A 12848-nucleotide genomic window follows, 5' to 3' on the forward strand; every position below is an offset into this window, starting at 1 on the left:
AAATTCACTGTAGTTCTGAGTGTTTTTATCAGCTCCCTCTTCCCCATCTGATTTTTTTTTTTTTTTTTTTGCAGTACACGGGGCCTCTCACTGTTGTGGCCTCTCCCGTTGTGGAGCCTGGCCATGGTTCAGGGACCCAGCCGCTCCGCGGCATGTGGGATCTTCCCAGACCAGGGCACGAACCCATATCCCCTGCATCTGCAGGCGGACTCTCAACCACTGCGCCACCAGGGAAGCCCTGATATATATTTTTAAAGAGAGACATATGTATGTACATTAAAAAAAATATATATATATGTAAGCTTAAAGTCTCCCAACTAATCTTTCCTATCTTTTTAGCCTGCCCTGAAATCGGTGCAGATCAGGAAAATTCAATCATGTGAGCTGGGCCACTTTTTCCCAGGCTAAACAAAAGAACCCTAACGGGGAGTGAAAAATTAAAATATCTACAGAATTCTGGTATTTGAGGAAACATCCAGATCCTTTTTATTATGAACTGTTGAAATCCTAAGTCATATACCTACACATGAAATGACAAAGAGGTTAAGGGATTTTTTTCATTCTTCCCAGAAACAATATTGCTTCTCACTCATGAGTTCACAGCTGAGGGTTTAATTCTACACGGCAGAACTTGTCTTAATAGGGAAACATTTTCTTTTGTATTTCAAAATGAACCAGCCACCAGGTGACATCAACAGAACACCTAAGTCTTCAGTGTTGCTCTCTTTTCACCCTTTGTGAATACTGCATTCATTTTCAATATTAGTATTATTGTGAAGATTGGCCAGATTCATAATACAGCTCTGTGGAAAATTCCTTTGGGAGGTGAACTGACCTTTTATTCATTTCAGTTATTATGGCTTTAAGGCAGCATTGATGCCATGCTTTGACTTAATCAATAAGTATTATTTCTTTCACATATAATTAACACAGCCCACTGTATTTTATGTCTGCTTTTCTACTCGGAAATGAAATCTAATATAGACTGGTCAAAGGGAAAGCATCATTCACATTTAATATTCTTAAATACGTGTCAGTGTCTAGTCGCGTGGAAAATGAGCAAAGCCATAACTGGTTTCAAAAGAAACCAGACTAAATTTTAAGATGCATCATTCCAGCCTTTGCCTTTGTGCATGCTTGGGTGTTGACGACCGCAAAACATCTAGCTTACCTAGAGGCGGTAGTTAATAGGGGGGCATCAGAACAAACCTGGATAACCTAGGAACATTTAGGAAGGACAGAGACTTGTGGGGCCCAAGGAGAAGAAATGTGAATCGAAAGAAGTAAGGCTGGAAAATTCTGGATCCCAGAGCAAGCAAAAGAAAGGAAAATTAGCCAGAACCATGATTTTTAATCCACTTATGTCTCACTGAAGAAGTCTCTTGACCTTTCTGGATTCTATCGTCTTTGAGTGACCTTCCCAAATTTATTACTGTCCCATCACCCGTGCATACCTGGGAGAAGCAGTGAGGTGCCTTCCCCCAACTCACACCCCTACCAAGAATTTAGAGAAAAGGTAAGTAAGATTAGCCTCTGAGATGATAAGCAACACAGAAAAGGTTAGGGTAGAGACATGCAAAGTAACCCCTAAAGGGAAAGGACCGGACCTAAAGCAGTAAGACAAGAGCGGGTCATACAAATGGAAGCAAAGCAAAGGGAGACTGGAAGAGGCAGTCACCAGGGTGAGTAACAATCGCACAGCCTCCCACGTGATTTCAGGCTGAAGTGGGGATGGGACATGAGGTCACTGGATGCCTAAATAACATTCCATCCTCATCAAAGCTTCTTATGAGGCTAGACTTTGACTCTAAAAAGAAACCCCATGTTTATCGGGCTTGTAATCATTCGCTTGCTTGTCAGGTGTATTACTCATTGTTAAAAAACAAGTTGGCGTTCTAATTGTACATCTACTCGATTTCTCTTAGTACCTCAACGTTCCTAAGAGTGACCAACTCTGGGAAGTGTCTGCATGTGCAGAGCTGCTGGCTTGGGCCTGGACCACACTGAGTCCGCTGGTGAATGGACTCTTGGGGATCCATCTGGGTGTCCCAGGGGCCTTCCTGGGTCATACTTGTCCCTTCCAAATAACTGTAGAGAACGAGTCTTTCTACAGACCGCCCCTCAAATCCCAAGATGGATCCCTACTTCTTAACTCAAGTTAAAAAAACTGGGTCTGGTTTTCAGCCTAGAAAACATTTCCCCACACTCCTTATGTGCTTCTGTGTCCCCATGTTGACTCTCATCTTTCACCAAAGTGGGCTAAAACATCTTCACCCCTGCACTCTTTGCTTAGAGGTACAGTCCTTCTCAAAACTCTACCCCATTCCTCAACGTGCAAGTCAGGATCCACTCCTTCCAAGAAACCTCGCCTTTGATTCCAGCACTGACTTCTCCTTTCACTGGATGCCAGAAACAGGCAGGATCAGTACCACATGACTTTCACTTAATGATACTCCAGTCTTGTACTAATGCTTGAATTGCCCTGTATGTGTTACTGTTGCCTACCTCACTTGCAATTTCTCTGGAAAAGTGGAAATACAACCAAACAAATAACTGGTAAACTCCATAGGACAGGCTGTGCCTTTTAAGAATTCTTTGCTAGTCCCCATAATAACTGGGCATAGAGCAAACGAGTAAGAAATACCGTCGATGTTTTTACAGGTGTTTTCAACGTTAAAATGCCTAGGCGTGATCAGCTTTTAAAAACTATTTGTTCACTTAACAACTTTTTATGCATTTTATACTCTAGGTAAGATTCCTTACTTTCCGCCCCCCCCCCCAATAAATTCATGTTAAAGAAGCATCTTAAGACTAACATTTCTTGGGGCTTCCCTGGTGGTGCAGTGGTTGAGAGTCCACCTGCCGATGCAGAGGACATGGGTTCATGCCCTGGTCCGGGAAGACCCCACGTGCCGCGGAGCTGCTGGGCCCGTGAGCCATGGCCGCTGAGCCTGCGCGTCCGGAGCCTGTGCTCTGCGACGGGAGAGGCCGCGGCAGTGAGAGGCCTGCGTACCGCAAAAAAAAAAAGACTAACATTTCTTGGCGAATCTCTGAACTGATGACTTATCTACAATTGTCTCCCCACTCTTTTCAAAACATCTTTAGCCGCACTACGATCAAACTGTTAAAGACATTTTTACTTCACAAAATAAAGTTTTCTATTTTGTATCTATACAGAGTTCGAAGGGAATGTTTCTTTTCTTTTTTTATGGTTTATTAAAATGGGCTAAAGTAATCAGAAACAACTTTATCGACCATTATATCAGGTCTCTTTCAAACCAGGTTGATGCTGGGATTGTCAGAGCTGATCAGCAAACTGAAGGATTTTATTGTGGGACTTAAAGAGTAAACTGATTTCCAGAGTTTGGAATGGAATCCCATAATAGTCCTAGTAGACCATGCCTGGCCCAATAGGTAACTATTGAATAAACAAATGATTTTGGCATACTGCCTGCGAAGTTACGCTGAAAGGTGGGTAACTAAATAAAACAACAAATTTTTTAATGAAAAAAGGAAAGCCCTTAATTCCTAAAATGAGCACCTATGAACATACATCTATAAAACCACCAATGGGAATACCATTCTAAAATATAGCAAAGAAACATCAAGAAATGAGGGTGTAAACTTAACGAGAAAGTTTATAAATGCTGTGTAAGCTTTTAAGTTTGCATCAGGAAAGAATAATTTGCCTTAAGTTTGAAGTTTCAAAGCTAAAACATTTGCAAGTCACTTAAACATCACACTGCGATGAAATAACATTTAATTATCTTCCTAAAATCTCCAATTTAAAGATTGACACAGGGATAATAGTTTTCAACAACTTGATTTGAAACAAAAGAGGAGGATGGATTCACTTCAAAATATATTTTCTCTAAAAAGACCTTTAATCGGCTACTATTTCGAAAACTTTTGTACCAGAGCTTAGAAATATGAACATTATAATATTGTTGTACTTGTAGCAAATCCTTCCCTTTTATAATAATTACTGTTACAAGGCTTCCTTCAACACCTTTTGGTGACCATTTCTCTTGAAAAAAGGCTTAATCACTTCCACGTTGGATCTGCAGATAACTGAGTGCAAATGTTGCATATTTCTACTTGTCAAAAGCACATAAATGTATACATAAATATCTCAGTTCTTAGTCATGGTAGCAAAAGCCAATCCCACTGAGATAGTTACTTCTACCGGAAGAGAAGGACCAGGGGACTTGTAAGGCATCAGTTTAACTTTCCTAGGTGGTACGTAACCCTCCTTTAGGTCAAGGTTCATAAACACAACTGATAACTAAGATGTTCCCAAGTGACCTCCTCGTAATGTGTTTTATATTAAGCCATTCACTTCCCTTCACCTGGTCACATACTATACCTCAAGCCATACAGCTGACGCCCATGAGTAGAAAGGAGGCAACTTCAACCTCTCGTTAAACTCCATTTCATGCATTTGGAGAAATCCAGATGTGTGTGATAATAAAATATACCACAGAGACAAGGGTGATATATTTTATTTTATATCACTACTAGGAATGCCAGCACATTTCTAATAGTGAAATTCAAAGCATATCTTAATCCCTCTGCAAGCTCACAGGCAAATGTCAAAAGCAAAGAGGCTTTGTGTCGGAATTGTCATACAATGCTTGCTCACACTCTGTTCTCCATTCCCTGGCTGTGAATTTTCCTTCCAGTGAAAACTGGAACACACCCTCAGGCTCTCCAGCTTCTTAAGTTTTCACCTCTATGTTCTTCACCCCTACGTGAGGCAAACACGTACAGAGAGAATAACTGGGCCGGTGCTTGCTTCTCTGACCTTAAGAACAGAAATTACAAGGATGGGTGCTGTTTGTCAAAAAGAGTGGCAAACTTTCAAAGTTACCAGTTGGCCAAGGGAAACACGTCTAGCTAATCTAAATTCCCCACTGGACCGTCTTAGATTTCGCAGGTACATTAAAATGCAGTAAGAATATTCCAAGGATTTCTTGGCAGTTTGAATTTCAAGATGTTGGAGCAGAGCCCTCCTGTTTCAGGAGAATGCAACAGTTACATCTGAGACTGCAGGAAGGCAATTATGTAAGGCACTGCAGAGTATGGGAGACCCTGGTGTTTCTGCCAACACCGCTCCCATTCGGCACCGGGAGCCAGTCAGGGCGGCCTCATGCTCACCCACAAGACAAGTGCACACGCATGCCGGGGACAGGGACAGAGGCGCTGGCTCTGGCCTTCTCTCTGCCCTTTGGAAGGAGGAGGGGAGGGAGAGAGAGACAGGGAAGGCAAAGTACCGTCTTGTCCAGGCACTGAAGGCAGTTATAAGGCTTGCAGCAGCAGTGGCCCATCTCGGCAGGCTGGCTGGCAAGGGGACCTCCTTCATTCAGTGTGTCGGCGGGTAATCGCTAAGGCGAGGTGATGGCTCCAGCGAGAGGGGCGCGCCGCTGGGAGCTGTCACAACTTCCATGTGGTCCCCTCGGCTACCTTATTTCTCCTAATAACTTCTGGAATCCGGGAACCAGAGGAAGGAGAGGAGGAGGAGGAACGCGGGGCGGCCGCGTTGGGTTCCCGCTGCGGGGAGAGGCAGGGCGGGAGCCAGGAAGGGAGGGGACAGTTGGAGGGAGGGTCACTTTGCCACTGGAATCCTCAGAGTGAGGCAAATCAATCGTCGCGTAACAATCGAGCATTTACCAATGCCACCTCCCGGAGGGGACAGCCGGCGCGCCGCTCCCGGCCCTCCCCCTCGCGCGGTCGCGCCCCAGCGCGACGCAGCCACGCCTGGAGAGGACGCAGGAAACACAAAAGGGCTGGTCTTCCAGGGATGCTTGGGCTGAGGACCACGGAGAGGACTGCGAGAGACGTGGCTCTGCTCAAATACTGGCTTTCTATTTTCCCGAGAAGTAAAGACGCTTATAAACGTGATGCATAATACACGGCCTTTCCTCCATGTAACCCGCCTCTCAGGGCATCGTTGCCTGGGCGGAGGGGGGCGGCGCGGAGGGGACCACCCATTGCTCCTTTTCAAATTTGTGTGCCACGAACAGTTTTGCCCCATTGGAGGAAATCTTTATATTTGAAATACAGTCGTGAAATCGCTTGTCTTATTTGACAGACCAAACCATTCAAGTGGCTTAAGTAATTAAAATTGGGGTGTGGGCAGCTATATCTCGTGGGCATATCAGCATAAAAGTCTTAGCGGACTGGATCTTTCTGGACGATTTGTAATTTTTCAAAAAGTTCAAAATCAAAAAGGGACAGGGGTGGGAGCGAAGGTTTTTTTTTTTTAATTTCAAAAGAAACGTGGTATTTAAAAATATGTTTGTGTAATCCTGAGAGAGATGCAAATATTTATGAAATTAACTTTATACTTCCTGATATCTCAGGGGAGAAATCCTGAAATTTACTGTCTGCAGAAGTATACAATTACATTTTTGCCCATTAAATTTACCTAAGACTGGAAGCAGACAATAGTAAAAATTAGGTAATCTTACTAACTTGAGATTTTTCCAAGCCGATTTTAATTAAGTAGCACAGGCGACTCAGATTGCTTGCAGAGAGGTCAAGGGTATTTGGTGATTAAATAACAACAGACCAGAATGTCTGTCCCGAACTTGAAAGAATAAACTCAAATCTTTCTTTAGCACTAACAGGTAAACTGGTATAATTCTTTAGGCTGTTTCTATCAAAATTTTAAATGTACATACACTTTGACCCAACAGATCGACTTCTATCCTACGGTAACACATATATACGAGAGTGTATGCATAAGCATATTCAGTTTAGCATCATTTGTAACAGCATAAAAATGGGAACACCCTCGATATCTAGCACCTTTCCAGTGTATGGAAACTTTTATGAAAAATGAAGCAGAACTGTACACACATATGCGTTTGTATATGTCTACGATAAATCTGTTAGAAAAAATCCCACCGTTCATCCAACAGCAGCTGATCCTTGGGGAATGGAAAATAGGGGTGAGGGAGTGAATTTCCACTGTTTACCATCTTGCCAGAATGTATTACTTTTATTGTTTTCAGACAAAGTGTATCAGGGGAAGGCAGTGGCCACCGCCTGGGCTCTTTGATGTCAGGAGGTACACAGGTGCCTCCCTCTCACACAGGCTTGCCCTCTCTGGCAGTGAGCTCAGGCAGACCTCTCGGAGAGAGAAGAGCTGACAGGACCTTGAGCTTCAACCTGGGCTGAGAGCTGTTGCTGGAGGCTTTTGACACCATGGGAGAAAAACTTGATATTGCAAGAAGCGATGCCTTGGTACACCCATGTTCATAGCAGCACTGATCACAAACCAGGACACTTGGGAAGCAACCCAAGTGTCCATCGATGGATGAAGGGATAAACAAAATGTACCCATCCATACAACGCAATATTATTCTGCCTTAAAAAGGAAGGAAATCCTGTCACATGCTACAACGGATGAACCTGGAAGACCTCACGCTACGTGAGATAAGCCAGTCACAAAAAGACAAATACGGTATGATCCTACTTACATGAGGTCCCTAGAGTCCTCGAATTCCTAGACACAGATAGTAGAACGGTGGTTGCCAGGGGCTGTGGGAAAGGCGGGAATGGGGAGATACTTACTGGGGACAGAGCTTCAGTTTTGCAAGATGGAAAGAGCTCTAGAGGCTGGAGCCTCATAATGTGACTGCACTGAATGGTACTGAACTGTACACTTAAGTGGCTGAAGTGGTAAATGTTATGTCATGTGCATTTTACGATAGATAAAAATAAAGAAGTGGTGGCGTGCATTCCCCTGGGCGTAGGCAGTCCTTGCACAGTAAGTTTCTGATCAAATGAAAACAGAGCAAAGCCTTTCTTGTGGGTGGAGCAGCAGGGCAGGGGGGCTCTAAGAAGCTGGCCAGCGCCGCGTGCAGAAGGCTTTCTTCAGGCAGAATTGCTTTTCTGCACCTGAGGACACCCTTTCCTTCTAAATTAGGATTTAGATTGCACCGTCCTAGAAAATGACTGCTTGTTCTTGTGCAAGGTCTGAGCATGCTTGCTCCCGCTGCTGCCCACAGGAGAGAGGGTGAGAGGCGAGGCTGCCCAAAGAAAGATGGATTCAGCTTCTCTTCCTGTGCACAGAGGGCGCCAAGGGGCCCGGGACTGGCTGTGCTCAAATCGCACACATGGTGAGATCTCAGAGCAAACAACCCAGATTTTGAGAAATGTACCAGTGTCCTAGAGTTACACCGTCTTTATTTTGTCAGTGAAAAAACTTCAAATGTACTCAAAAACAGAGGGATAAATATGAAGGACCTTCATATACCCAGTTTCAACAGTTACCAAGATGTTGGCGCATATGTTACATCTATCCCTTTTTTATTTAAACTTTTTTTCATACGTCCATCACCCAGATTCAGCAATTATCAAGATTTGAAACTTTATTTTCACTTGTCCCTTTTCTTTTTTTTTTTTGTTAAAGTATTTTAAAGTCAAGCCCTACATATTTTAGTATGCATTGCTGAAAATTCTGAGCATTTTCACATAATCACAATGCCGTTAAAACCCCGAACAAAACTGACAATATATCCTTGGCATCTAACACTTAGTCTGTAATAACATTTCCCTGGCTTCTCTGAAACAAAATTATTTTACAGTTGGTTTTCTTGACCCAAACTAGGTTCACATATTACATTAGGTGTTAAGTCTCCTAGGCCTCTTTTATCAACCAGTAGGGCCCACCCTCCCCTTCCTATCTCCCTGCCGCCATTGATTTGTTCAGAAACTGGGTTGTTTGGCTTATAGAATGTCCCACATTCTGGACTTGCCTCTTTGCTTCCTTGTAGTGTCATTTCCCTTGTTCTTACAACCCTGTAAATAAAATTCAGTTCTTGCGGCTGGATGAGATTCGAGGTTGAATGTACCTGGGCAACAATACCTCGGATGTGATACTGTGGACATGACCCTGCAACCCATCGGGAAGCACACAATGACTGGGGGTTCCATCGTCAGTGACACTACAGTGAATCAGATGTGATGGCTTCATCTCTTCCATTAGAAAGTTCCCCATCATCAGCTCATCTAATGCTTTCATTAATGATTATTACCTGAATCGATTATTTCATTAGGAGTTACAACATGATGTTCTGACTCTATCATCCTTTTGCATTTCTTGGCTAGAATTTTTATATAAGAAAAGAAGTTTTCTTCATCAACTAGGGCGATTTCAATTCCCAGCAATACAGGATGTACAGGAAAGATGGGATAAATGCTCACTCCTTTCCCTTTAAGTGCCAATTTTCTGAATAAAGACTTGGGGTTGTAATGGTACCCAATGAGGTTATTTGCTTTCTCTCACTTCTTCCAAACATCATTATAAATTCATGTTTTTATGTTAATATACGCAATGTGTTTTAGTCGATTGCATTTATTACCCTTTTTAGATGCTCAGTTTATCTCATCTCTGACCAATGGGAGCACCTTCTTAATAGCCCCTGTGTCCTGTTGACACAACTCATTCGTCTCCCTTTCTTGCTTTCTGACACAACACGGTATCTTAGGCTCACCTGGGATGTTTCCTGCTACAGATCTGGGACCAGCCATCCCTCCCCTCCAGGTGCCCTGGTTCCTTCTAGTTGGGGATGGGAGTTACACATCACAAATCCCGTGTTGTTCGTTGTCTTTTGAGGGCCACCTGTTTGGACTGAGATTTCCCTTGAAGGAAGTAGTCCTTCCCTCAGACAAAACGTCCTTGGAAGATGTCATGAAGAAATCAAGATGGGGCCTTAGGATGGAATGAGACAGTAACAGCTCCTTCTCTTGGGGCCTTTACATGAGAAAAAGTGCTCAATGAAACTCAATTTGGGGGAGATCAACTGGCCTATACAACATGCCCAAGCCAAGGGCCGGCATAGGAATTTTCTAAAGAGTTCCCCAAATGCATAGATATCTGAAGAAAAGGCTGAACTTCTTGAAGGCATATAGAATGGGGGATTAGACTATTGTAATTTAGCACAAAGGAAGCTGTGACCTCGCAGCCTGATGAAATCTGGGACATTTTAGTTCCTAATATTTAAAAAAAGCTTGAGATGAGTTTTATTCCTGGTATATATTTTTTTGCATGGGAGTAGGAACAAACATTCAGAAAAGTTATAAGAAGGTCTACTGGGATACCTCTTCAGAGAAAACCTCATAAACACGTGATGTTTTAGAGCAATAAATAATGATGAACATTAACTGATCATTAGTAGATGCCAGGCACTGTGCTTAGGGCTTGCATGCAAACAGCTCATGTAACCCTCAAAGAGCAACGCGAAATCAGCCCTATTATCGTCTTCATTTTGCAGATGAGGAAAATGAGGCTCAGAGATCGGACATCCTGCCATGCAAACATCAAGCGAGGAAAAGATGGAGTGGGGTCCTGAACTCAGATCTGACTCCGAAGCTGTGTCTTTACCACGGTGCTTTTATCTGTAAGGCCTACATAATTGTAAGTCTGTGTTATAATCTGGATGAGGGATGTGAGTATATAAAAATATAAAAGAAATTCAAACATACTTATGAAATTGCCCCACATTTTCAGAATTTGGAGCAAGAGCCTCTACTGTAGTGTTTTTTTTTTTTTTTTTAAGGTACATTTACAAACCAATGTACGAATAACTTTAAACTGACACAGTAGAAACCTTGGGCATAAGTCAACGTTAAAATAGTCAGTTTTATGATTCTTGTTTCTCTGTCTTCCTTGAACTTGGAGTTCCTGACCTATCCCCCAGCCCCAATCACCCATCAGACGCAAGGCTCCCTCGGCTCAAACCCGACTGCGCTGTCCCCTCAGTGCCGCTTCACCTCTTCTGCCTGATCCTTCCACTGCAGTGAATTTTCTCCTTCTCTCTGATTTCACATCACTGTGTGTACTTGCTCTTGCTCATGACATTCTGCTCCATGTAATCATAATTGTTTACATCTGCCTTCCCCAAAATATCCCGCCCCCTTGCTGTGCCTCCCTCAGTTCACACCCACGGCACCAGGAGTCTGCCTCGGGACTTGGTCTCCGTGACCACTGCCTCAAGGGACGCGGGAAGGACCTCGCAGGAGTGGAACCCAGTGATCGTGGCTTCCTGGCAGAAGCGTTTTGTTGTTTCGTGCGTTTGTCAGCCATGGGCCATGTGCAGGAGGTCAACGAGATCAGAACTGTATGTCTGTCTCACTACTTATTTCAAAAGAAAAACCATGAAAAACGATCATGAGAGAGCCTCTTACAGACTGTCAAGGCAACCATCTGTTTATTGTGGTTCCGCCGTCCATGCCCCTCCTGTCTCCATGCATCTAAAATATGGGCTGCAGCTCTTGCACTGGATTTCAGCAACGGGGACGCCAGGAAAATAGGCACAGCATTTACCAGACACAAGCCATCTAGAGATTTTAATGAGGTGGGAACGGGCTGGAAAGCGAAAATATGAAACAGAAATTTTGAAACTGGAAGTAATTGATGGTTACAATCATTTGCATACAGACAATAGATGCTCTGAAACACCTTTCATGTAATAACCAGGATCTAGAATATTAAGAGTATTAAAAAAAAAGAAACAAATGACATATATACTATTCTGTTCTTAGATACTTGTCAAAAGAGCTGTCACTTTTCTGTAATACCCAAGTAGGAAGGCTGCTATTTAGGTATGACAATCTTTTTTGTTTTGAATCTGTTAGTCTTTGACAGTACCTTTATTTTTTTTCCTTTTAAGTCAGTGACTAGGATGACTGCAGGAGAGGTATCCTCCTTAAGTTTCTGCATTATATTCAGAAGAGCTGTCTACTCTTGTAAGAGCCGTGAAATTCAAAATGACCTTTACTAGCTGGATAAAGAGGCTGGACAAGACTGGATAACTGATAGAATCAGATACAGAGATGGGCAACAGTTGGCAAAGCTGCAAAGTGCATCTGTCTATTTGACATACATTAGATAAGAAGGGTGGTCACTGTGGACCACAAGCTGAATATCCATCAGCAGTGCGACTGACTGGCCATTATAAAGAAAGGGTGAAAGGACTTGGACACTGGAATGGTGTCTGTGACCAACCTAGGTGTCTATCCCAGTGCCCTAGCCCTTCTTACTATACCATGATGAAGCAGCAGCCTCTCCAAGGACAGACGGGATCACTGCAGGAATGGGAATGATGTGTAACTCACTGAACTCGGCATATGGCTTCTTCCTTTTGTTAAGACTAGTCCCCAGCACCTCAGTTAGGTGAAGGTTTTCCCAGAAACCTCTACTCTTCCTTTGTAGCACCTCTCACCATGGCAATCAAACAGTTCTCTGACCTGTTTGCCTTCCTGTATAAGGTCACCAGCTCCGAGAGAGCCTCTAAGGACCTGACAGCATCCTTATCACTCAGCACGGCACCAGGCACACAGTAAGTACCGGTACACGTTGAATAAATACATTAAACGTTGAGCAGACTCATCCTAGTTAAAGTCGAAGAACTTCAAGACATAGAGACCTGCTAATAGGGAACAACACAGCTGTTGCTCTAATGTTTGGTGGGGGGTGTTTACGACCCCTGCAGAACATTAATCCTCAGGCCCAACTGCATAGATATCATCAAGCAAAGACAGAGAAACCGCTCTGACATCCGCCTGGACCTTTCTTTCGATTTGCAGCTCTGAAGAAGTACAAGACATTAAGGGTGCCACTGCGCGTTGTTATCTTTACTGCCTAAGCGTGGGAGAAAGCTGACTCTCCCAACCGCCCTACTATTTTCCTCTTTCTCTTTTTCCACTGATGAGAAGACCCTGGCCATTTACCTGTGTGGGTCTGTCGCTAAACGTTATCAGCAATGCTCACTGGAGATTTGCCACATGGCCTCCAACCAACGGCTCCATAGCTTCTATGCTACATCATATGCCCAGAT

The 12848-nt window shown here is 43.5% G+C and overlaps 1 protein-coding gene across 3 annotated transcripts in view; it reads right to left on the bottom strand.

Moving 5' to 3' along the window:
- The window catches only part of MTUS2 (microtubule associated scaffold protein 2), a gene marked incomplete at its 5' end in the record, with an annotated part of 327280 nt that overhangs the window by 54401 nt on the left and 260031 nt on the right, over nt 1–12848 (bottom strand). For 2 of the 3 annotated variants that reach the window (XM_082675666.1, XM_082675665.1), the window contains one exon: nt 5274–5368. The exons of the other annotated variant lie outside the window; for it this stretch is intronic. In XM_082675666.1, coding sequence (XP_082531792.1) covers nt 5274–5327 — 54 coding nt within the window. Of the gene's footprint in view, nt 1–5273; nt 5369–12848 lie in introns of those variants that run through there. 3 annotated transcript variants of the gene reach the window in all.

This window comes from Grampus griseus (assembly GCF_964374135.1).
Source record: "Grampus griseus genome assembly, chromosome: 18".
NCBI lineage: Eukaryota > Metazoa > Chordata > Mammalia > Artiodactyla > Delphinidae > Grampus > Grampus griseus.